We start from the raw sequence: 25,865 nt of genomic DNA, 5'->3' as shown, positions 1-25,865 counted from the left end.
ATTGGTGTGTGACGGGTTCTTGTACCCACATTTATTTCATTATGGACTTTGGTTTTGGAGTTTGTGTTTTAAGTTATAAAAATACTCCATTTATACTGCATTTGATTCTCCTGCGCCTGACTTCCCTGCCACCTACATACACGACGTGATAAAGTACAAAAGGGAAAATAAATAAACATAAATATGGGTTCTATTTACAACGGTGTTTGTTCTTCACTGGTTGCCCTTTTCTTGTGGCAACAGGTCACAAATATTGCTGCTGTGATTGTACACTGTGGTATTTCACCCAATATATATGAGAGTTTATCAAAATTGTTTTCTAAATCTTTGTGGGTCTGTGTAATCTGGGGGAAATAAACTCAACAAAAAAATAAATGTCCTCACTGTCAACTGCTTTTATTTTCTGCAAACTTAACATGTGTAAATATTTGTCTGAACACAAGATTCAACAACTGAGACCTAAACTGAACAAGTTCCACAGACATGTGACTAACAGAAATTAATAATGTGTCCCTGAACAAAAGTAACAGTCAGTATCTGGTGTGGCCACCAGCTGCATTAATTACTCCAGTGCATCTCCTCCTCATGGACTGCACCAGATTTGCCAGTTCTTGCTGTGAGATGTTACCCCACTCTTCCACAAAGGCACCTGCAAGTTCCCGGACATTTCTGCTGGGAATGGCCCTAGCCCTCACCCTCCAATCCAACAGGTCCCAGACGTGCACAATGGGATTGAGATCCGGGCTCTTCGCTGGCCATGGCAGAACACTGACATTCCTGTCTTGCAGGAAATCACACACAGAGCGAGCAGTATGGCTGGTGGCATTGTTATACTGGAGGGACATATCAGGATGAGCCTGCAGGAAGGGTACCACACAGCATTAAGATTGCCTGCAATGACAACAAGCTCAGTCCGATGATGCTGTGACACACACCGCACCAGACCATGGCAGAATCTCCAAATCGAACCCGCTCCAGAGTACAGGCCTCGGTGTAACACTCATTCCTTCGACGATACATGCAAATCCGACCATCACCCCTGGTGAGACAAAACCGTGACTCGTCAGTGAAGAGCACTTTTTGCCAGTCCTGTCTGGTCCAGCAATGGTGGGTTTGTGCCCATAGGCGACGTTGTTGCTGGTGATGTCTGGTGAGGACCTGCCTTACAACAGGCCTACAAACCCTCAGTCCAGCCCCTCTCAGCCTATTGCGGACGGTCTAAGCAAGGGTGCATTCCTGGTGTAACTCAGGCAGTTGTTGTTGCCATCCTGTACCTGTCCCGCATGTGTGATGTTCAGAAGTACCGATCCTGTGCAGGTGTTGTTACACGTGGTCTGCCACTGCGTGGACGATCAGCTGTCCGTCCTGTCTCCCTGTAGCGCTGTCTTAGGCGTCTCACAGTACGGACATTGCAATTTTTTGCCCTGTCCACATCTGCAGTCCTCATGCCTCCTTGCAGCATGCCTAAAGCACGTTCACGCAGATGAGCAGGGACCCTGGGCATCTTTCTTTTGTGTTTTTCAGAGTCAGTAGAAAGGCCTCTTTAGTGTCCTACGTTTTCATAACTGTGACCATAATTGCCTACCGTCTGTAAGCTGTTAGTGTCTTAACAAACGTTCCACAGGTGCATGTTCATTGAACAAGCATGGGAAACTGTGTTTAAACCCTTTACAATGAAGATCTGTGAAGTTATTTGGATTTTTACAAATTATCTTTGAAAGACAGGGTCCTGAAAAAGGGACATTTCTTTTTTTGCTGAGTTTGTGTCTCTAATATGGTCATACATTTGGCAGCTCAGTTTCCAACACGTTTTGTGGGCAGTGTGCACATAGCCTGTCTTCTCTTGAGAGCCAGGTCTGCCTACGGTGACTTTCTCAATAGCAAGGCTATGCTCACTGAGTCTGTACAGTCAAAGCTTTCCTTAATTTTGTGTCAGTCTCAGTGGTCAAGTATTCTGCCACTGTGTACTCTCTGTTTAGGGACAAATAGCATTCTAGTTTGCTCTGGTTTTTGTTAATTCTTTCTAATGTGTCAAGTAATTCTCTTTTTGTTTTCTCCTGATATGGTTGGGTCTAATTGTGTTGCTGTCCTGGGGCTCTGTGGGGTCTGTTTGTGAACAGAGCCCCAGGACCAGCTTGCTTAGGGGACTCTTCTCCAGGTTCATCTCTCTGTAGGTGATGGCTTTGTTATGGAAGGTTTGGGAATCGCTTCCTTTTAGGTGGGTGTAGAATTTAACGCCTCTCTCTCTCTCTCTCACACACACCAACTTTACTTACTTATCAGTGTAATGCTTTTAATGATTCTTGTTAACTACTATAATCTTTCAACTACATAGTACATACACATGAAAGGAAATGCATGCTAATACCTAATGGCCTCTAGCTTGCTACTCTATTGTTGACTCGACCATTATATTGTGATTAGCCTTTTAACCCCTTATCCCCTCTCCTGTCATCATCCCTCTCTCCTCCCCCAGAGGACCAGAGGGACATTATCGAATTACTGCTACAACCTCTTGACGCTGTAAAATAATGGCTTCCTATAAACACCTGGAGGGCCGTGACAGTACAGATGAAGGATGATAATTTGATCACCTGCAGGAAATTTAAAACGTGTCGTGCATTTGATGTTTTAAAAGGTTTCTGAAGTTTGTAATTTGCACCCCGAAATTTCAGACTTGACCTTCCCTTACAAAAAAGGCATCAACCCCTGGAATGTCCATGAATTATAATCCACATAATAATTCACATTTCCTGATGCTGGATAATTATTTTCCAGCTGTAGCAAACTGGCTCAAATTAAGATCCTACATTTGTAGCAACTGTTGAGTGTTGAAGAGAGTAGTCCATACACATACTTCTTTTAAAGTCCACCATTATAAGTGTCTAGATGGGATGCGAGAGCCTATTCTCATTTACACAGCTTTTTGCGAATAAATCAATTGTGTGGTGATTTTAGACCACACAAAAGTTTGGCCGCCTCCTTAACTGACTCACAGAGGGGGATAGCATGCCCTAGCATGCTTCATCTTGTTCCCTCCCCCTCTGTCTCTCCCAATGTGGGTGACCGTAGGAGCAACTGGTATGGCAGCACCACAGGAAAAACAGTCCTAGCAGTAACAACTGCTGCTCAACTAGAAGTCTGTAGTAGTGTCTAGCTCGTATCACAGACTTCATACTATGGGGTAGTTGTTGTCCTTATAAGGCAAGTAATCCTGAGAATATAGAGGGAATGGACTCGGGTTTACTCATAATATTCCTCAAATGTTCCTTGTGCGAGATGGATATTTTTTAAAGAGTTCGTCATAACGGCTTTCATTACAGACTCCCTTTTAAAAGTCACTGGATCATTGCTAAGGAACATGGACTCAGATAGAGTTAGTTAGCATAAAGGTAGCACTGTTCTAGTCATGCTGCCATGATGCCATTCTCTACTGGGTTTATGTGTTGTAGCCCATTAGGGAAGTCTGACTCAGAATTACGTGATGTCGAGTAAGAGTTACCAGGGAGAGAAAAGCTTGGTCTACCTACTGAACACACAGTGCTGGAGAACGTTCTTCACCTTCAGTAAACACTTCCTGTCTCTGTTTCTCTGATGCGTGTTTGTGTTCAGTAACCTAAATGAAGTTATTTTGAAAGTGGAGGGAGATGTAGAGAGAGAGGACAGTGTTTCAGTGCCAGGAAGAAACAGACTGCAGAACTGTGACAGCTAGAAGACATTTTAAAAAAGACTCTCTCTGTGCCCAGACCGATGTAAAAGCCAACTCTCGCTGTCACACACACACACACACACACACACACACACACACACACACACACACACACACACACACACACACACACACACACACACACACACACACACAACACACACACACAAAAGAGTGTGCTGCCTATGGCTGAGTGAACTGTAAGAGTGTCCCGTTATACATCCATAAAGCGCCTTGCCACTGAGATAGAAGCCCCTGTTCCTGCCAGCCGGGTCGGCTGAGGAAAAAGGCTTTGTAGCTACTTACACAGATGGTGAGCGCTCCTGCCCCCATTCTCTCAGGGAAATGCCTGCAGTCTGCAGAAAAGAAGGATGAAGAAAAATGACTATCCTCCCTCCTTCTTCTCCCTGTCTTCACTCCTGTCCCGGATACACACCGCCTAAACCTTGCCCAAAACTGGCAAACCCTTTCACCCAGACTAGTGCCATCCAAAAGTCCCCAATCAACAGCAAAAATAATCCAAGGTAGAGTGTGGAACAAACTCCAGTCTACACAGGAGATTCCTTGTTTTACAACCCCCTGTTCTGAAACACAGATTAGTGGCTGGCTGTCTCCTCCTGGGCTGAAATCTGAGCCCCGCGCTCTCATTGGCTGAGCGGATGGGTCATGTGACTAAAGGAATATTTTGAAGAGTCTGCCTGTAGGATTTGGCTGAGTCAGAAGGGAGAATGGATGACAGTATACTAAGGCTGGGGAGGAAAGGGGATTTTATAATCCTTGTGAGGTAATATGTCGAATCACATGACTGTTCCAGAAGTGGGAAAATATGCAAAATAAGGATTTTATTCAAAGATCCAGAATGGAAGCAATTGCAATATGAATCATGATCACATTACTTACAATATTTCTACGTGGTGAGAATAGGAGTTTGATATGCAGACATTATGCGAAAAGTATTCACTCAATCATCTGTACTGGTATACACAGTATAATCCTAATGTCCATAAGGTACTGTGGTGCAGCAGTGTATTAGACCTCCCTACTGGAGTGGCAGGTAGCCTGGCGGCTAAGAGCATTGGGCCAGGTTTGAAACCCCGAGCCGACTAGGTGAAATACTGTATCAGCCGATGTGCCCATAAGCAAGGCACTTAACCCTAATTGCTCCTATAAATCACACTGGGTAAGAGCGTCTGCTAAATGACTGAAATATATGGGGCCTGCAGTGTATAAATACTGTAGTGTTAAACCTTAATGAGTGTAGACGGTAGGATCAATCTGCCCTAACAGGATTGGATCATTTCCCACCTACCTAATAGATCATGTTATGCGTCAGGTTAAACTAATCTGATCCTAGATCTGTGGTTAGGTTCCAACTCCAACCCACACTATCCAACCTGACAAAACAGTTTTGAGATGAGTCATTATAATCTGATCCTAGATCTGTGGTTAGGTAGCAACTAAATCAACATCCCCCAACAGTTCTGAGATCAGTGATTTTCGCTTTAGTTTAACGACTTCTCATAGATGAACCTCTTCATGTTATCATCGATCCAGTCGTTGAAGGAGGACACTCTGGTGAACACAGAGGGTTTCTTGTCCTTGATACAGCCGAAGGCGCCAAAGCTGACGATGCCGTGGACCTCCCAAGGGTCTGAGACTGAGGGTTGGCAGGCGAAGGGTCCACCTGAGTCACCCTGCAGAGGAGGAGAGGAGAGAGGATGAGGAGAGGAGCGAGGGATGAGGAGAAAGGAGAGTGAACATTTTAATGTAATTATAGATGACAACTAAAATATTAACAGGATTGAACCAGCAACTGTCCCAAAAGAGTTGGATTACTTTTATCGACAGTCTCGCAAAGAACATAATCGCTAGTGAATTATTTTCAGATTCACATTCACATCATAGGATAGGAAGCACACGTACTCAACGTACTCAGGCTACTAAGGCTATACGGTAACAAAACACACTACAGAGGGAAAGAACAACACAGAGAGTAGCACAAGAGCTGCTGGGTAAAATACATAGCAGCACGTGGAGGTCAAAGACTCACACTGCTGTCATTCATATGGACCTCATTATGACAGACAACCATGTAGTTCCTATGCTCTTTGTCCTCTGTCCCACCACAACAACAAACTAATTAAACCATTATCAAGGCTGACTGATCACAAACAAATGCTATGTGCTGTGTTACATAATGCATTCCAATCAGGAGAAACCACCGGACTGTATTATCATTGTGTAATATAATAACAAGCCACTTGGTCTCGGTAGAAGCCAAGGTTACAACCAGCCAACCCCCATATCCTACCGTTACCTACCCCAAAACTAAGCACTAAAGCTGGTTAGTTGGGTTGAACAACCAGGCCTTCTCCCAACCTCTCCTAGCGCAAAACGAGCCACTCTCTGGATAATAGGTTGTACCACCAGGCTCTCTCGGTTCCTCCCCTTGCCCAAAACAAGGCACTGTAGCTGGGTAAGGGTCCGTAGTCTACCTGGCAGGCTGACTTGAGCTCGTCTGGAGACTCGTGTCCGGCACAGATCATAGAGGGTCTCAGGGTGTCCCACCAGTAGGCTGGCTTACTGCAGGTGGCAAAGGGGACGATGGGCAGGGCTGCCTGGTTCAACTTCTTAGATACAACAGGGAAGAGGCTACCTGGAGAGAGAAAGATGGGAGGAAGGGGGAGGGCCGGCAAGTAAGGGGAGTGGCTAGACAGGCATGCCCATGTAATGTTCCCCATGCAAATGTCTATAATGACCATTACAACTGCTGTCTAATTCAACATGGACATGATCACATGGTCGCCATGCTAGCTAGCTTCTTAGTTTGCAAGCCTCACTATCCTCATTGAACCCGTTGTAAATAGCCTTAACATGTATCTCTATACATGACTGATGTATGGATATCCAGTATGTCTACTAGCTATGTTATAGTCCTATACTAGAGTAATCACTGAGAGTCAATGGGAACTCAGACAGATACAACAGAACAGAAGATGTTAGAGTCAGATATAGCATTGTGTGTGTCGCTGCCTTGTCACTGTGTGAGGGGTTGAGTGCTTTCTTTGTCTCTCTCTGGGGTCATCTGCTGCAGTGCTGAGTTGATTCAGACTCTATACGTGGTGTCAATAGTGTGCTGAGTTGATTCAGACTATATGTGGTGTCATTCAACTGAGACTGCTCTTCTCTGTATCACGGAGGCGCTCCGCACTGCTAAAGCTAACTCTCTCTCCTCTGCTCTCATCCTTCTAGACCTATCGGCTGCCTTCGATACTGTGAACCATCAGATCCTCCTCTCCACCCTCTCCGAGTTGGGCATCTCCGGCGCGGCCCACGCTTGGATTGCGTCCTACCTGACAGGTCGCTCCTACCAGGTGGCGTGGCGAGAATCTGTCTCCTCACCACGCGCTCTCACCACTGGTGTCCCCCAGGGCTCTGTTCTAGGCCCTCTCTTATTCTCGCTATACACCAAGTCACTTGGCTCTGTCATAACCTCACATGGTCTCTCCTATCATTGCTATGCAGACGACACACAATTAATCTTCTCCTTTCCCCCTTCTGATGACCAGGTGGCGAATCGCATCTCTGCATATCTGGCAGACATATCAGTGTGGATGACGGATCACCACCTCAAGCTGAACCTCAGCAAGACGGAGCTCCTCTTCCTCCCGGGGAAGGACTGCCCGTTCCATGATCTCGCCATCACGGTTGACAACTCCATTGTGTCCTCCTCCCAGAGCGCTAAGAACCTTGGCGTGATCCTGGACAACACCCTGACGTTCTCAACTAACATCAAGGCGGTGTCCCGTTCCTGTAGGTTCATGCTCTACAACATCCGCAGAGTACGACCCTGCCTCACTCAGGAAGCGGCGCAGGTCCTAATCCAGGCACTTGTCATCTCCCGTCTTGATTACTGCAACTCGCTGTTGGCTGGGCTCCCTGCCTGTGCCATTAAACCCCTACAACTCATCCAGAACGCCGCAGCCCGTCTGGTGTTCAACCTTCCCAAGTTCTCTCACGTCACCCCGCTCCTCCGCTCTCTCCACTGGCTTCCAGTTGAAGCTCGCATCCGCTACAAGACCATGGTGCTTGCCTACGGAGCTGTGAGGGGAACGGCACCTCAGTACCTCCAGGCTCTGATCAGGCCCTACACCCAAACAAGGGCACTGCGTTCATCCACCTCTGGCCTGCTCGCCTCCCTACCACTGAGGAAGTACAGTTCCCGCTCAGCCCAGTCAAAACTGTTCGCTGCTCTGGCCCCCAATGGTGGAACAAACTCCCTCACGACGCCAGGACAGCGGAGTCAATCACCACCTTCCGGAGACACCTGAAACCCCACCTCTTCAAGGAATACCTAGGATAGGGTAAGTAAGGGTAAGTAATCCTTCTCACCCCCTTCTCCCCCCAAAAAAAGGTTTAGATGCAAGTGGCTGTTCCACTGGATGTCATAAGGTGTATGCACCAATTTGTAAGTCGCTCTGGATAAGAGCGTCTGCTAAATGACTTAAATGTAATGTAAATGTAATGCTGTGCTGAGTTGATTCAGACTCTATACGTGGTGTCAATGCTGTGGAGTGCCACCTGGCCTCATGAAAACTTTATCAGCCCTGAAAAGAACATGACACACCCAGTCAGCCAACACCAGGCTTTGCATTAATATTGTAGCCTGCTTATAATCCCTCCTAGGCGAGGAAATCTATTAATTGACTAAAGCTCAGCGTTCAACACCATAGTACCCTCAAAGTTTATCACTAAGCTAAGGATCCTGGGCCTAAACACCTCCCTCTGCAACTGGATCCTGGACTTCCTGACAGGCTAAGCTGCCTCCCACCCAGGACCTCTACACCAGGCGGTGTCAGAGGAAGGCCCTAAAAATGTCATAGACTGTTCTCTCTACCGCATGGCAAGCGGTACCGGAGCGCCAAGGACAAAAAGGCTTCTCAACAGTTTTTATCCCCAAGCCATAAGACTCCTGAACTGGTAATCAAATGCCTACGCGGACTATTTGCATTGTGTGCCCCCCCCAACCCCTCTTCTTACGCTGCTGCTACTCTCTGTTTATCATATATGCATAGTCACTTTAACTATACATTCATGTACATACTACGTCAATTGGGCCGACCAACCAGTGCTCCCGCACATTGGCTAACCGGGCTATCTGCATTGTGTCCCACCCACCACCCGCCAACCCCTCTTTTACGCTACTGCTACTCTCTGTTCATCATATATGCATAGTCACTTTAACCATATCTACATGTACATACTACCTCAATCAGCCTGACTAACCAGTGTCTGTATGTAGCCTCTGTACTTTTATAGCCTCGCTACTGTATACAGCCTGTCTTTTTACTGTTGTTTTATTTCTTTACCTACCGATTGTTCACCTAATACCTTTTTTGCACTATTGGTTAGAGCCTGTAAGTAAGCATTTCACCTTTTATATTCAGCGCACGTGACAAATAAACTTTTGATTTTGATTTGATTTGACTTGAATGCCCTGAGCTGGGTGAGATGGGTGGAGCTATCAATGTCAGTTTGAGGAGAGGTTCTTTGGGGCTGCTGATGTTATAGCATCATAAAATAGTTAAATGTTTAGTCACAGCAGAGGTAGGTATTGCTATGCAATATGTGCCGTGTATTTACATGGTGTATTTTTAAATGTGTATTTGAAGTGGTGTGTCATGTATCTGAATTGCAAAAGGGTGTGTGTCTGTATGTGCACCTACAAGTGTGCCTATTGATGAACTACTATTCCTAGAAACCATAAAAAACATACCTTTCTCGTCGCCCCACCCCGTGACGTAGCAGGGTTTCCCAGCAGGCGTCAGGGCGCCGAGCGCCGGCAGACACACGGGACTAATCTCCCTGGTCATGTTGACTTCAGAGCTGAAATGCACCAGGGCGATGTGGTTAGTGATGTCCGTCTTGTCCTGCTCGTACACGAAGCCCTTGTGCCTGATGATGCCGTCCACCTGGAGTCAAAGAAATCAAATCAAACTTTATTTCGAAGAAGAAAAAAACAAAATGCCACCTACTTTACAGTAAATCAATAACAATGAAGGAGATAAAAACAATACAGAAAGAGAGACATCATATTACAGTTTATACTTAGATATCACAAGCTTTTATATCTCAATAAATAAACATTCAAATGCTGTTCACCTTGTAGCAGGCCTCATGGGAAGGGAGGTCCCGGGATGAGTTCATGTGGTGTTTACCCAGACACATGCACCAATAGGTGGGGTTACCCAGAGGCCTGGATGGGGTCGGTGGAGAAGGGATTTTTGGTTAAGGTTAGAAAGTTAAAGGGAGTTTCTATTATTACTTGTTACTCACATTTTGGGATTGGATAGAATATTGTGTTAATGTGAGGTGTGTGTGTGTGTGTGTGTGTGTGTGTGTGTGTGTGTGTGTGTGTGTGTGTGTGTGTGTGTGTGTGTGTGTGTGTGTGTGTGTGTGTGTGTGTGTGTGTGTGTGTGTGTGTGTGTGTGTGTGTGTGCGTACGCCATGAAGCAGTGAGCGGCCGTCAGGACCCATTGCTTGTGGATCAGGGAGCCTCCACAGCCATGCATGTAGGGGATGGGATTAAACGGACTGGCCTGAAGACGGAGAGATTCGTCAACATACATGATTACACGCACACACATGCATTTAGGCACTAGTTGCAAATAAGTCCTGCACATACGCGGTAGTGCACACACACACACATACACGCTAACCCAGGCCTCACCTGCATGGAGACTTGCCAGGGCCAGGAGTGAGGCACAGCCTCTACCCCGTTGACCACTCTCAAGGTGGCACTACTGGGGGGTACAGCAGGGCTGCCACACATCTCAGGCCAGCCTATAGGAAGAAGAGAGACAGGTCAACATACAGTTAATAAAAAGGTACTCATGAAAGTCTTTTCAAAGTGTCAGTCAGTGGGAAATGTCACCTTGCTGTTGGAAAGGGATAGCCACTTATAACTGATGTCTGGTTGAGATGGGAATGCTCCAATTGATGTACCTAGAGACAATGTCTCTGTAGTAAACATAGCAGTTGTCCAGATGAACTTCCCATGAGAAGGTAGAAGTTGGCCATTTTTATTTAGTTTAATCTGTCAGGGAGTTTTGACAGAGAGTCATGCTGAGACCAAGGTCACTTTTACAGATGAGCCCTGTATAAACATCAATACACACATCAATATTCACATCAATACACGAAAAGCAAAACACAATCTCAGTAAAATGGTATTCAATCTGCATTCTCAGTAAATCTATTCAATCTGCATTTGCCCTAAAGATCTAAGGTCAGATATTTTCCCCCTAAAGTTCATGTTAGTTCATGTTTATTCCCCCTAAAGTTCATGTTAGGATTTGCGTCAGGGCAATCTGATCCTCGATCTGTGGTCCCATGGGTTAGCGGGAGGGGGAGGAAGAGTGGGGAACAACTTGGGATCAGTGGTCCAGTAACCACGGAAACCCTTCTCCACATTGGCTTTGTTGCTGAGGAAACGGACCACAGCCGTGTTGCCGACGACAGTAACCTCAGCGGGCGACGCAAAGCCACAGAAGCGATCTGCACAGGTAACAAATCACAAATAAGAAAAGTATTATTGAAGTAATGTAGATTTATCACATGTACTGTACTTAGTTACATTGACCAAAGTAATGCACCCTTGAAAAAAATTACAATTTGTAACTTGAATCCACAGCAGTTCGCAGAAATCCAACAAAATATCCTCTATGAATTCTATTTCAATGTCATCTCTATAGGGTTATCGCTATGGTACCAACCTTGTGAGGTCAACCCTGCTCCACCGTAGATCTCCACGTAGTCCACACACTGTCCCAGCTGGTTCACGGCCTGCACCTCAAAATGGGTGAAGACAATGTGGATGTTCGAAGCTGAGGGGATGGAGATACGCCAGGTACACACAGCCTGGTCTAGGTAGTTGTTAGGCCAGTTGGGAGAGGTGAGTTCTCCCTGCTCACTGCTGAAGACACCTCCACATGAAGCTGTAGGAGGAAGTGGGAGAGAGGAGGGTGGGGAGAGTCAGTGTGTAAAGACTTTGTGTAAATCCATAAGAATGTTAGGCTTAGTGGTGAAGTTGAAGGTGCGCTAATGGTAGGAGTGTTGCTAATGGTGCTGATCCTAGAACTGTGCTTAGAGGCTTCTTCCACAAGGAACATCTGTCCATTCACCCAGCTCCACTCACCCTGTCTGGTGTCCACAGCCTTCCAGGAGGCCCTGAAGCCCAGCTCCACTCACCCTGGCTGGGGTCCAGAGCCTTCCAGGAGGCCCTGAAGCCCAGCTCCACTCACCCTGGCTGGGGTCCACAGCCTTCCAGGAGGCCCTGAAGCCCAGCTCCACTCACCCTGGCTGGTGTCCACAGCCTTCCAGGAGGCCCTGAAGCCCAGCTCCACTCACCCTGTCTGGTGTCCACAGCCTTCCAGGAGGCCCTGAAGCCCAGCTCCACTCACCCTGGCTGGTGTCCACAGCCTTCCAGGAGGCCCTGAAGCCCAGCTCCACTCACCCTGTCTGGTGTCCACAGCCTTCCAGGAGGCCCTGAAGCCCAGCTCCACTCACCCTGGCTGGTGTCCTGGTGTCCACAGCCTTCCAGGAGGCCCTGAAGCCCAGCTCCACTCACCCTGTCTGGTGTCCACAGCCTTCCAGGAGGCCCTGAAGCCCAGCTCCACTCACCCTGGCTGGTGTCCACAGCCTTCCAGGAGGCCCTGAAGCCCAGCTCCACTCACCCTGTCTGGTGTCCACAGCCTTCCAGGAGGCCCTGAAGCCCAGCTCCACTCACCTTGGCTGGGGTCCACAGCCTTCCAGGTGGCCCTGAAGCCCAGCTCCACTCACCCTGTCTGGTGTCCACAGCCTTCCAGGAGGCCCTGAAGCCCAGCTCCACTCACCCTGGCTGGTGTCCACAGCCTTCCAGGAGGCCCTGAAGCACAGCTCCACTCACCCTGTCTGGTGTCCACAGCCTTCCAGGAGGCCCTGAAGCCCAGCTCCACTCACCCTGGCTGGGGTCCACAGCCTTCCAGGTGGCCCTGAAGCCCAGCTCCACTCACCCTGGCTGGGGTCCACAGTGGCCCTCCACCACCTTGTTGTTGGAGGTGAAATAGAGGCTCAGTCTGTCACCGATACTCATTAGGTCCTGAGGGGGAATGTGACTGCAGTAGGTACCTACAAAGGAGACATAAGGAGGTTATAAGGTGCCGTGGTGATGTTATAAAGATACATTAAGGGGTCATAAGGAGGTTATAAGGTGCCGTGGTGATGTTATAAAGATACATTAAGGGGTCATAAGGAGGCATGCAGTGCATCACTTAATTGGTCTCCTCTCCTTCTTATGTACTGACAGGATAGATAGAGAGAAGCAAGATCTTTCTTCTGATATGAGACAAATCAAGGGTTTCAAAGGCTAATCAAACATTGTTGGCTGAATCTTGTTGTGCAAACAATGTCTCCTGGGCCTTAATCTACAACTGTCATTATGATAACGACAGTAATCTGTCTACTGTGATTAATGTTATTCAACTACCCTATCATCAAGTCCATCAATACGTGTCCTGGCTGACAAAGCATATCAGTTGTTGAAGAGACAAGTGCATTCTCTGTTACAGCTTTCTTGTCACAGTGTTTCATCTTGCCTTCCAATCAGTTGTACGGCTGCCAGAGGAAACAACTTGACTCTGAAATGTCATTTACTCTTAATCATATTGGAAAGTAATGACATTGACGTGTTTGAGGTGAGACACAATAAAGCACACAGTAATCTCATTTATCAGACACAAGTGACCCCGCAAATTAATCGTCAGACAGGGTGTGTGTGCTCACGCAAGCCACATACAAGCCACACACACACCCCATATCACCTACCCCCCCTCCTCCCACACACACCAAAGACCCTTACATACGGCTGTACTACCTAGGCTGGCTAAGCTGTCATGGTTGGTAACCTTGTCGTTGAGACACAGCTGGGTGTCCTCCAAGGAGAAGTTGTGGAAGTGCAGGTGGACCAGTTTACCGTCGGGCACCTTGATGTGCCACTGGCAGTGGGCACCGTTACTGTAGCTGCCCGGGTGCCCCATGCTGGACAACACGCCGCTCTCGCCAGCCATGTCCTTTGACCCGCCGCAGCCAGATGCTACAAAGAGAGGAGGAAAGGGGATGGGAAGGAAGTTGAAGGGAGGACAGGAAGGGACAAAGAGAGAAAGAGGGGAGTCGGAGAGAGAGTGAGGGAAAGAGAGAGAAAGAGGGGAGTCGGAGAGAGAGAGCGGGAAAGAGGGGAGTCGGAGAGAGAGACAGAGGGAAAGAGAGAGAAAGAGGGGAGTCGGAGAGAGAGAGAGGGAAAGAGAGAGAAAGAGGGGAGTTGGAGAGAGAAAGAGGGGAGTCGGAGAGAGAGAGAGGGAAAGAGGGGAGTCGGAAAGAGAGAGAAAGAGGGGAGTCGGAAAGAGAGAGAGGGAAAGAGAGAGAAAGAGGGGAGTCGGAGAGAGAGAGGGAAAGAGAGAGAAAGAGGGGAGTCGGAGAGAGAGAGAGGGAAAGAGAGAGAAAGAGGGGAGTCGGAGAGAGAGAGAGGGAAAGAGAGAGAAAGAGGGAGTCGGAGAGAGAGAGAGGAAAGAGAGAGAAAGAGGGAGTCGGAGAGAGAGAGAGGAGAAAGAGAGAGAAAGAGGGGAGTCGGAGAGAGAGAGAGGGAAAGAGAGAGAAAGAGGGGAGTCGGAAAGAGAGAGAGGGAAAGAGAGAGAAAGCGGGGAGTCGGAGAGAGAGAGGGAAAGAGAGAGAAAGAGGGGAGTCGGAGAGAGAGAGGGAAAGAGTGAGAAAGAGGGGAGTCGGAGAGAGAGAGGGGAAAGAGAGAGAAAGAGGGAGTCGGAGAGAGAGGGGAAAGAGAGAGAGAAAGAGGGGAGTCGGAGAGAGAGAGAGAGAAAGAGGGGTGTCGGAGAGAGAGAGAGGGAAAGAGAGAGAAAGAGGGGAGTCGGAGAGAGAGAGAGGGAAAGAGAGAGAGAGGAGCAGGAAAAAAAAGATGCCACGCCACTCCAAATCAACCAAAAAGCTTGATATTAGAAACCGATTTAGACCGGTTGGAACCAGTTCTCGAGTGGCAGAGCGGTCTAAGGCACTGCATCTCAGTGCGAGAGGTGTCACTACAGAGCCTGGTTCGATTCCAGGCTGTATCACAACCGGCCGTGATTGGGAGTCCCATAGGGCGGCACACAATTGGCCAATCGTCATCCGGGTTTGGCAGGGGTAGGATGTCATTGTAAATAAGAATTTGTTCTTAACTGACTTGCCTAGTTAAATAAAGGTTAAATAAATAACCTACTGTGCTGTTTGTACATGTCCATGCGGATGACATTCTCCATCCAGGGGATGTAGGCCGAGGCACGGGTGAACACAGAGGGTTTCTTGTCCATGATGCAGCCATTGGGACCAAAGCTGGTGATGCCGTGCAGCTCCCAGGGAGCGTTGGCAGAGTCCTGGCACACCAGGGGACCGCCCGAAGCCCCTGTGTCACATGACGAGGGTCAACAGCACTTCTTATTGATGACATCATCAACACAACCATGACATCATTAATCAAATCGTTTTTTTGTATCGTGTAATAACTGCATAAGTCAATGGATCATTTTTTGCATTATAGAGTATAATACTATATATCCCACTTGAGTACCTGACAGACAGACTTGAGCTCATCAGGCAAGGTGTAGCCCATACAGATCATCGAGGTCTTGACCTGGAACCACCAGTAGTCCATCTTCATACAGGTGTTGAAGGGCACCACCGGCAGGGCCACCTGGTTCAGGGTCTCAGCCACTTTGGCATTCATGGAATCACCTGATTAAAAAAGATATAACTGGTTAATTTATTGTTTGGTCCTCATCTACCTTGGCATTCATGATATCGCCTGATTAAAAAATATATAACTGGTTAATTTATTGTTTGGTCCTCATCTACTTTGGTATTCATGGAATCGCCTCATTAAAAAATATAATTTAACTCAGGTTAATTTATTAAAAAATATATAACTGGTTTTTATTGTTTGGTCCTCATCTACTTTGGTATTCATGATATCGCCTGATTAAAAAATATATAACTGGTTAATTTATTGTTTGGTCCTCATCTACTTTGGTATTCATGGATATCGCCTGATTAAAAAATATATAACTGTTAATTTATTTTTTGGTCCTCAGCTACTTTGGTATTCATGATATCGCCTGATTAAAAAATATATAACTGGTTAATTTATTGTTTGGTCCTCATCTACTTTGGCATTCATGGAATCACCTGATTAAAAAAGATAGAACCAGTTAATTTATTTTTTGGTCCTCAGCTACTTTGGTATTCATGATATCGCCTGATTAAAAAATATATAACTGGTTAATTTATTGTTTGGTCCTCATCTACTTTGGCATTCCAGGAATCACCTGATTAAAAAAGATATAACTGGTTAATTTATTGTTTGGTCCTCAGATACTTTGGTATTCATGGAATCACCTGATTAAAAAATATATTACTGGTTAATTTATTGTTTGGCCCTCAGCTACTTTGGTATTCATGGAATCTTCTGATTAAAAATAAATTAGTTCCTCCAGTTAATTTACTGTTATCAACTGATAGTGCTTGACATTTATTTTAGACTAATCCTTTTTAGATGCTTTTTCATAGAAAACAACGGCTGTGTTTACACAGGCAGCCCAATTGCGATCTTTTTTCACTAGTTGGTATCAGGTCAGCTCTGAAAAGATCTGATTTGAAAAGATCTGATGTGATTGGTCAAAAGACCAATTAGTGAACCAAAAAAAGAACAGAATTGGGCTGCCTGTGTGAACGCAGCCAAAGACGTGTACAGCGAGATCAACGTTGAAATTCAGTGGATGTATTTTCAATTGTTAACCAACAGAGGGGGTGAAAGCACCAGGAGAACTGGAACCAGGATTGGCAGTATGGAAATAGGAAAACTGGTAAAGGAATGAATTATGGTGGTTGGATGGATTGTTGTATTTTGTTGTAACTTGTACGTGCTTGTATATATTTGTGGAAGGGAAGAGTCATATGTTTTTTTCTGACAGCAAAATTAGATCACAATCCTAATATCTTGCTCTGACTGTATCCCACTTATCTACACAATGCATATTGTAGCACACTTAACCCAACCCCTAGCAACCTCGTCAAGAGATTTGGATCACTGCATAAGGTGTTGGGTTGATAGGCGCTGGTCTGGGTTACCCCTCCAATATCATGGTATCCTCAATAGGAGTCACAATAAATGGCAGACATCACAAAACATCTCAAGCCCTCACCAGTCTTCATCTCCACAGCCGATGGCATAGCATTGATTGTATGTTCACTACACAACGCCTGTGTCCCAAATGGCACCCCATTCCCTATGCAGTGTGCTACTTTTGACCAGGGCCCATAGGGCTCTATATAGGGAATAGGGTGGAATATGGGACGCATCCTCATATGAGACAAAAGAGGTCACAGCAAATCGTGGACATCCCAGACCCCTCACCAGTCTCATCTCCCCAGCCGGTGGCGTAACACTTCTTGCCCCCCTCCAGGAACTCCTCCAGGGAGGGCAGGCAGCAGTAGGAGATCTGATTGCTGGGGGTCACTTCCCCACCCAGCCTGACGAGGGCGATGTCGAACTCCACCGTGGGCAACGTGGGGTACTTGAAGCCCTCGTGGCGGTAGATGCCCGTCACGCCGAAGCAGCCCTCCGTGTCTCCTGTGAACGTCAGGTTGTGTTTGCCCAGGCACATTTTCCAGCGCTGGAGCTCGTCAGCGTACCTGGAGAGAGTGAGTCACATAGATCCTAATGTTTAGTGCACTCATTGTATAAACACACACACTGATGCAGACCTCCTCCTTAACATAACCACCCATAACTACATCATAGAAATTGAATGATTTGACTTGGGAATATACACTTTAAATGATCTATTTCTATGTACAAAACCAACCACCAACCAACAGAAAAACCTACAGTGTACAGAGTTCGTTGGCAGTAGCAGCATACCATCAATTCCTATCTATCAGCATGGTTCTCTGTGACAGGGCAGAATTAACTCTGTGGGTCATTATACACAGTTGGAGACATTCATTGGACTAACAAGACCCAGCACCAGCCCTGTAACAAGTCTTAGATAAGGACCTAGGTAATGGTTGTGACAGACAGAGGCATAGGCGTCCCAAAGAACTGCCTGTCTGCATTAAGATAATAGGCTCCAGACACAGGGACATTTTCTCAACTTTCATGGTCTAAAAATAATTTTCTGTTTACTTCACACGACACAGAACAATATTACACAAGACAATTAACAAATATATGATTGATGCAGTGTTTTATATGCACTGCAGAGGTAATTGCTTGATGGAAAAGTGTTTTCTCATATGATCTTTATTTAGTATTTGTCAAGAGCTACAGTTTTTTCCCCTATTGTAAATGTCTTTCAAATTATTTCCTTTTTTTTACTTCAGCTCAGTGGTGTAAATACTTGTACTTAAGTAAAAATACTTTCAAGTCCCAAGTACTACTTAAGTAGTTTTTTGGGTAGATTTTTTGACAACTTTTAGTTTTACTCCACTGCATTCCTTAAGAAAATAATGTACTTTTTAATCCAAATAATGTACAATTACATTTACATTTCAACCACTGTGTCAGCTCAATAAATGTCAAAGGTTTTTTGTGTCAGCTCAATTTACAAATGTGACAAAGGTACATTTACACCACTGTGTCAGCTCAATCAAATGTCAAAGGTACATTTCACACCACTGTGTCAGCTCAATCAAATGTCAAAGGTACATTTCACACCACTTAAATAAATGTGTTTACAGCTCAATCAAATGTCAAAGGTACATTTCACACCACTGTGTCAGCTCAATCAAATGTCAAAGGTACATTTCACACCACTGTGTCAGCTCAATCAAATGTCAAAGGTACATTTCACACCACTGTGTCAGCTCAATCAAATGTTAAAGGTACATTTCACACCACTGTGTCAGCTCAATCAAATGTCAAAGGTACATTTCACACCACTGTGTCAGCTCAATCAAATGTCAAAGGTACATTTCACACCACTGTGTCAGCTCAATCAAATGTCAAAGGTACATTTCACACCACTGTGTCAGCTCAATCAAATGTCAAAGGTACATTTCACACCACTGTGTCAGCTCAATCAAATGTCAAAGGTACATTTCACACCACTGTGTCAGCTCAATCAAATGTCAAAGGTACATTTCACACCACTGTGTCAGCTCAATCAAATGTCAAAGGTACATTTCACACCACTGTGTCAGCTCAATCAAATGTCAAAGGTACATTTCACACCACTGTGTCAGCTCAATCAAATGTCAAAGGTACATTTCACACCACTGTGTCAGCTCAATCAAATGTAAAAGGTACATTTCACACCACTGTGTCAGCTCAATCAAATGTAAAAGGTACATTTTAAAATCTCAAAAGGTAAAAATGTATGCCAAAATCGTCTTGTTTTGTGCACACCATAGGGACATGCTGGCCTACATGTACGGTGATATGTACCTGTGACACAGTTGAGGGAGTGCACATTTATAGTCAAAGTACATTTCACACCACTGTGTCAGCTGAATAGAATTACCGCCCAACACGGAATGGACCATTGAATTGAATGAGAATGTCTGTTCTAGTAATTCTGCCTCTGTGTCTACGTCCCAAATGGCACCCGTTTCCCTATATATTTCACTACTTTTGACCAGAGCCTATGTGTCTCAAATGGCACCCTATTCCCTATAGGTCCTGGTCAAAAGTAGTGCCCTAAATAGGGTGCCATTTGGGACTCAACCTGTAGTTCATTCACCGTATGAAGCAATGGGCAGCTGTCATAACCCAGTTCTTATGGATGAGAGTTCCTCCGCAGGTGTGGAAGAACTTGGGCATCTCCTGACTGCTAGGCCAAACCTGGGTAAAATAAAACATCAGTTTTTAAAGTGATAGATCACCCAAATTATTCAATGAGATGTTGGTTTCCTTAGCCTGTAAGCAGTCTACGGACAAGGTACGATAGCAATCCATGCTATGGGCCGTGTCCCTAGACTGCTCACAGGGCAAGGAAACCAGTGTAATTTGTTTGAACTATTCCTTCAATTGTGAGCCAGTCGTGCCTATTTGTCTTCTAAAGGCCAAATCTGTGGGACAGACAGTGTGCAAACACACAACCACACACACGCACAAACAAGCATAGTTACGACGATGCCTCTGATATGATCAAAGTTGTTTTAAATAACGATGGGGTTGTGTTGAAGGGACCCTTCTCATTAAGTTTTATTAGCAGTGTGTGTGTGCCTGTGTGTGTGTGTGTGTGTGTGTGTGTGTGTGTGTGTGTGTGTGTGTGTGTGTGTGTGTGTGTGTGTGTGTGTGTGTGTGTGTGTGTGTGTGTGTGTGTGTGTGTGTGTGTGTGTGTGTGTGTGTGTGTGTGTGTGTGTGTGTGTGTGTGTGCGCAGTCTCAGGGTGTGTGTGTGTAATCCGAAGATGTCAATTAACAAACATGTCCCAACTGAAAGAAGTCTTGTCCCTGTGACGAGTGTAGCTGCATCATGATAACAGAGAATCTCATTCAAAACCTATTGGTGATATTGCTCTTGAGAGATGAGATGTTGAGTAAATGAATTCACTTGTTGTTGTAAAAAAGTTGACACATTTGTGATGTTCCCTGATGCATAATCACGTGACTTGGTTCTGGGTATATGCCTAAGACGTGTTAGCAACCAGGCAGCCATTTTGGATTTGATTCTAGAATAACAGTGTTTGATGGATCTAAATGACCCTAAATAGAGTTTAGACAGACAGTGTCTCACCTGCATGGACACCTGCCAGGGCCAGGAGTGGGGGCTGGCTGGCTCTCCATTGACTATGCGGGTGTGGATGGTGGGGGGAATGGCGGGTTTGCCACATGTGGTTGGCCATTCTAGAGTAAAGGACAGAACAGTTGTTATCTTATCTGACATCAGCGATAAGACTATAGGGTTATTGTTTTGATAGCAGTAAGAATTTTTCCCACAGTCATCTCCTCCCCTCTCCTCTCCTATTCCTTTCCTCTCCTCTCGGCTGTGCCCGACCAGAACCCCCCCACCCCCCCACCCGAGGCAGCCCGATGCACAGTCCATCTGTAAAACTCGATTTCAGCAATTGGCTTGGCAGGGGCCCGGCCACCTGGGGCCCATCAAAGGGTAAAGAATGGGGCAAAGGGTAAGAGACAACCAGAGGGCAACTGCTGCACTAAGGGCACTTCATACTACACTGTCTGCATCCTAAAATGGCACCCTATTCCCTATACAGATAATAGTATACTAATTTTGACTGGAACCCTACTGGGCTCTGGTCAAAATCAATGCACTATAGAGAATAGGGTGCCATTTGGAACGTACCACGGTGTTTACAGCTCCAACAAATAATCTAGTTTTACTACACATCTGGGAACTACACATCTGGGCACTACACATGTGGGCAAATAAACCCAGGATTCTACTGTACTCTACAGACTGGCCACCTGAAGGGCTTTTGGGGGGCGTTGCATGGTCTTAGGGTCGTTGTCCTGTTGGAGGGTGAACGTTCACCCCAGTTTGAGGTCCTGAGCGCTCTCACGCAGGTTTTGTAGAAACTGTAGAAACTATTACACTCAACGGAACGACTTGATTAGTGTAGTGTCAACAACGCAGCCACTGCCAGCTAGCCTACTTCAGCAGTACTGTATCATTTTAATCATTTTAGTCAATAAGATTCTTGCTACGTAAGCTTAACTTTCTGAACATTCGAGACGTGTAGTCCACTTGTCATTCCAATCTCCTTGCATTAGCGTAGCCTCTTCTGTAGCCTGTCAACTATGTGTCTGTCTATCCCTGTTCTCTCCTCTCTGCACAGACCATACAAACGCTCCACACCGCGTGGCCGCGGCCACCTAATCTGGTGGTCCCAGCGCGCACGACCCACGTGGAGTTCCAGGTCTCCGGTCGCCTCTGGAACTGCCGATCTGCGGCCAACAAGGCAGAGTTCATCTCAGCCTATGCCTCCCTCCAGTCCCTCAACTTCTTGGCACTGACGGAAACATGGATCACCACAGATAACACTGCTACTCCTACTGCTCTCTCTCGTCCGCCCACGTGTTCTCGCACACCCCGAGAGCTTCTGGTCAGCGGGGTGGTGGCACCGGGATCCTCATCTCTCCCAAGTGGTCATTCTCTCTTTCTCCCCTTACCCATCTGTCTATCGCCTCCTTTGAATTCCATGCTGTCACAGTTACCAGCCCTTTCAAGCTTAACATCCTTATCATTTATCGCCCTCCAGGTTCCCTCGGAGAGTTCATCAATGAGCTTGATGCCTTGATAAGCTCCTTTCCTGAGGACGGCTCACCTCTCACAGTTCTGGGCGACTTTAACCTCCTCACGTCTACCTTTGACTCATTTCTCTCTGCCTCCTTCTTTCCACTCCTCTCCTCTTTTGACCTCACCCTCTCACCTTCCCCCCCTACTCACAAGGCAGGCAATGCTGTTCTTCCACTAACCCCATTGCAACTCCCCTCCAAGTCTCCGACCACTACCTTGTATCCTTTTCCCTCTCGCTCTCATCCAACACTTCCCACACTGCCCCTACTCGGATGGTATCGCGCCGTCCCAACCTTCGCTCTCTCTCCCCCGCTACTCTCTCCTCTTCCATCCTATCATCTCTTCCCTCTGCTCAAACCTTCTCCAACCTATCTCCTGATTCTGCCTCCTCAACCCTCCTCTCCTCCCTTTCTGCATCCTTTGACTCTCTATGTCCCCTATCCTCCAGGCCGGCTCGGTCCTCCCCTCCCGCTCCGTGGCTCGACGACTCATTGCGAGCTCACAGAACAGGGCTCCGGGCAGCCAAGCGGAAATGGAGGAAAACTCGCCTCCCTGCGGACCTGGCATCCTTTCACTCCCTCCTCTCTACATTTTCCTCCTCTGTCTCTGCTGCTAAAGCAACTTTCTACCACTCTAAATTCCAAGCATCTGCCTCTAACCCTAGGAAGCTCTTTGCCACCTTCTCCTCCCTCCTGAATCCTCCTCCCCCCCCTCCTCCCTCTCTGCAGATGACTTCGTCAACCATTTTGAAAAGAAGGTCGACGACATCCGATCCTCGTTTGCTAAGTCAAACGACACCGCTGGTTCTGCTCACACTGCCCTACCCTGTGCTCTGACCTCTTTCTCCCCTCTCTTTCCAGATGAAATCTCGCGTCTTGTGACGGCCGGCCGCCCAACAACCTGCCCGCTTGACCCTATCCCCTCCTCTCTTCTCCAGACCATTTCCGGAGACCTTCTCCCTTACCTCACCTCCCTCATCAACTCATCCCTGACCGCTGGCTACGTCCCTTCCGTCCTCAAGAGAGCGAGAGTTGCACCCCTTCTGAAAAAACCTACACTCGATCCCTCCGATGTCAACAACTACAGACCAGTATCCCTTCTTTCTTTTCTCTCCAAAACTCTTGAACGTGCCGTCCTTGGCCAGCTCTACCGCTATCTCTCTCAGAATGACCTTCTTGATCCAAATCAGTCAGGTTTCAAGACTAGTCATTCAACTGAGACTGCTCTTCTCTGCATCACGGAGGCGCTCCGCACTGCTAAAGCTAACTCTCTCTCCTCTGCTCTCATCCTTCTAGACCTATCGGCTGCCTTCGATACTGTGAACCATCAGATCCTCCTCTCCACCCTCTCCGAGTTGGGCATCTCCGGCGCGGCCCACGCTTGGATTGCGTCCTACCTGACAGGTCGCTCCTACCAGGTGGCGTGGCGAGAATCTGTCTCCTCACCACGCGCTCTCACCACTGGTGTCCCCCAGGGCTCTGTTCTAGGCCCTCTCCTATTCTCACTATACACCAAGTCACTTGGCTCTGTCATAACCTCACATGGTCTCTCCTATCATTGCTATGCAGACGACACACAATTCATCTTCTCCTTTCCCCCTTCTGATGACCAGGTGGCGAATCGCATCTCTGCATGTCTGGCAGACATATCAGTGTGGATGACGGATCACCACCTCAAGCTGAACCTCGGCAAGACGGAGCTGCTCTTCCTCCCGGGAAGGACTGCCCGTTCCATGATCTTGCCATCACGGTTGACAACTCCATTGTGTCCTCCTCCCAGAGCGCTAAGAACCTTGGCGTGATCCTGGACAACACCCTGTCGTTCTCAACTAACATCAAGGCGGTGGCCCGTTCCTGTAGGTTCATGCTCTACAACATCCGCAGAGTACGACCCTGCCTCACACAGGAAGCGGCGCAGGTCCTAATCCAGGCACTTGTCATCTCCCGTCTGGATTACTGCAACTCGCTGTTGGCTGGGCTCCCTGCCTGTGCCATTAAACCCCTACAACTCATCCAGAACGCCACAGCCCGTCTGGTGTTCAACCTTCCCAAGTTCTCTCACGTCACCCCGCTCCTCCGCTCTCTCCACTGGCTTCCAGTTGAAGCTCGCATCCGCTACAAGACCATGGTGCTTGCCTACGGAGCTGTGAGGGGAACGGCACCTCAGTACCTCCAGGCTCTGATCAGGCCCTACACCCAAACAAGGGCACTGCGTTCATCCACCTCTGGCCTGCTCGCCTCCCTACCACTGAGGAAGTACAGTTCCCGCTCAGCCCAGTCAAAACTGTTCGCTGCTCTGGCCCCCAATGGTGGAACAAACTCCCTCACGACGCCAGGACAGCGGAGTCAATCACCACCTTCCGGAGACACCTGAAACCCCACCTCTTTAAGGAATACCTAGGATAGGATAAGTAATCCTTCTCACCCCCCTAAAAGATTTAGATGCACTATTGTAAAGTGGCTGTTCCACTGGATGTCATAAGGTGAATGAACCAATTTGTAAGTCGCTCTGGATAAGAGCGTCTGCTAAATGACTTAAATGTAAATGTAAATGTAAATGTTTTCATCAAGGATCTCTCTGTAATTTGATCCATTCATCTTTCCCTAAATCCTGACTAGTCTCCCAGTCCCTGCCACTAAAAAAACATCCCCACAGCATGATGCTGACACCACCATGCTTCACCGTAAGGATGGTGCCAGATTTCCTCTGGACGTGACGTTTGGCATTCAGGCCAAAGAGTTCAATCTTGGTTTCATCAGACCAGAGAATCTTGTTTCTCATGGTCTGAGAGTCTTTAGGTCACTTTTGGCAAACTCCAAGCGGGCTGTCATGTGCCTTTTACTGAGGAGTGGCTTCCATCTGGCCACTCCACCCTGAAAGCCTGATTGGCGGAGTGCTGCAGAGATTATTGCCCTTCTGGAAGTTTCTCTCATCTCCACAAAGGAACTCTGTAGCTCAGTCAGAATGATAGTCAGCTTCTCGGTCACCTCCCTGACCAAGGCCCTTCTCCCCCGATTGATCAGTTTGGCCGGGCGGACAGTTCTAGGAAGAGTCTTCCTAGAGGACAAAAATCAGTTAACCACCTAACTAAGAAACTCAATTTAACCTTGTGCAATACCCTAGATGCAGTTGCACCCCTAAAAACTAAAAACATTTCTTATAAGAAACTAGCTCCCTGGTATAAAGAAAATACCCGAGCTCTGAAGCAAGCTTCCAGAACATTTGAACAGAAATGGAAGTCTTCCGTCTAGCTTGGAAAGACAGTACCGTGCAACATTGAAGATCCCTTACTGCTGCTCGATCATCCTATTTTTCCAACTTAATTGAGGAAAATAAGAATAATCCAAAATGTATTTTTGATGCTGTCGCAAAGCTAACTAAAAAGCAGTATTCCCGAAGTGAGGATGGCTTTCACTTCAGCAGTAATAAATTCATGAACTTCTTTGAGGAAAAGATCATGATTATTAGAAAGCAAATTACGGACTGCTCTTTAAATCTGCGTATTCCTTCAAAGCTCAGCTGTCCTGAGTCTGCACAACTCTGCCAGGACCTAGGATCAAGAGAGACACTCAAGTGTTTTAGTACTTTATAATGGCATCAGACTGAGGCTCTGCATCTGTCCTCGTGCTCCTAGACCTTAGTGCTGCTTTTGATACCATCGATCACCACATTCTTTTGGAGAGATTGGAAACCCAAATTGGTCTACACGGACAAGTTCTGGCCTGGTTTAGATCTTATCTGTCGGAAAGATATCAGTTTGTCTCTGTGAATGGTTTGTCCTCTGACAAATCAACTGTACATTTTGGTGTTCCTC

The 25,865-nt window shown here is 46.9% G+C and overlaps 2 protein-coding genes, 1 long non-coding RNA gene and 1 pseudogene across 3 annotated transcripts in view; 1 reads left to right on the top strand and 3 right to left on the bottom strand.

The window, feature by feature from the left end:
• The window catches only part of LOC118383878 (protein FAM13A-like), an 83,654-nt gene extending 79,394 nt beyond the window's left edge, over window positions 1-4,260 (bottom strand). The window contains 1 exon segment of the mRNA XM_052485239.1: window positions 4,016-4,260. Coding sequence (XP_052341199.1) covers window positions 4,016-4,042 — 27 coding nt within the window. The 5' untranslated portion in view covers window positions 4,043-4,260.
• Window positions 4,261-4,530: 270 nt separating this feature from the next.
• Window positions 4,531-10,961, bottom strand: LOC118382090 (chymotrypsin-like elastase family member 2A). The gene is made up of 7 exons (XM_052486805.1): window positions 10,644-10,961; window positions 10,440-10,552; window positions 10,214-10,308; window positions 9,872-9,965; window positions 9,486-9,681; window positions 6,205-6,365; window positions 4,531-5,403 (listed from the first exon to the last, which is right to left on the bottom strand). Exons 2-7 carry the CDS (start codon window positions 10,539-10,541, stop codon window positions 5,212-5,214), a joined length of 840 nt encoding a protein of 279 aa, XP_052342765.1. The 5' UTR covers window positions 10,542-10,552; window positions 10,644-10,961; the 3' UTR covers window positions 4,531-5,211.
• Window positions 10,962-10,996: 35 nt separating this feature from the next.
• Window positions 10,997-25,865, bottom strand: part of LOC127913378 (ovochymase-2-like) — a 39,342-nt pseudogene continuing 24,473 nt past the window's right edge.
• Window positions 18,422-19,247, top strand: LOC127913680 (uncharacterized). The gene is made up of 3 exons (XR_008086484.1): window positions 18,422-18,493; window positions 18,548-18,631; window positions 18,674-19,247. It is a non-coding gene; the product is annotated as an uncharacterized LOC127913680 (long non-coding RNA).

This window comes from Oncorhynchus keta, chromosome 29 (genome assembly GCF_023373465.1).
Source record: "Oncorhynchus keta strain PuntledgeMale-10-30-2019 chromosome 29, Oket_V2, whole genome shotgun sequence".
In the NCBI taxonomy this organism is placed as follows: Eukaryota; Metazoa; Chordata; class Actinopteri; order Salmoniformes; family Salmonidae; genus Oncorhynchus; species Oncorhynchus keta.
This window is presented reverse-complemented; position numbering and strand designations above follow the sequence as displayed.

Excerpts from the sequence above, each read along its gene's own strand:
- LOC118382090 (XM_052486805.1), bottom strand. The coding sequence starts at position 10,541 with ATGTGTGGCAGCCCTGCTGTACCCCCCAGTAGTGCCACCTTGAGAGTG. Across the intron at positions 9,966-10,213 it reads GCCGCTCACTGCTTCATGGC|GCCTCTGGGTAACCCCACCT; the intron begins GTACGCACACAC and ends GACCCCATCCAG. Across the intron at positions 9,682-9,871 it reads CCCATGAGGCCTGCTACAAG|GTGGACGGCATCATCAGGCA; the intron begins GTGAACAGCATT and ends CTTTGACTCCAG.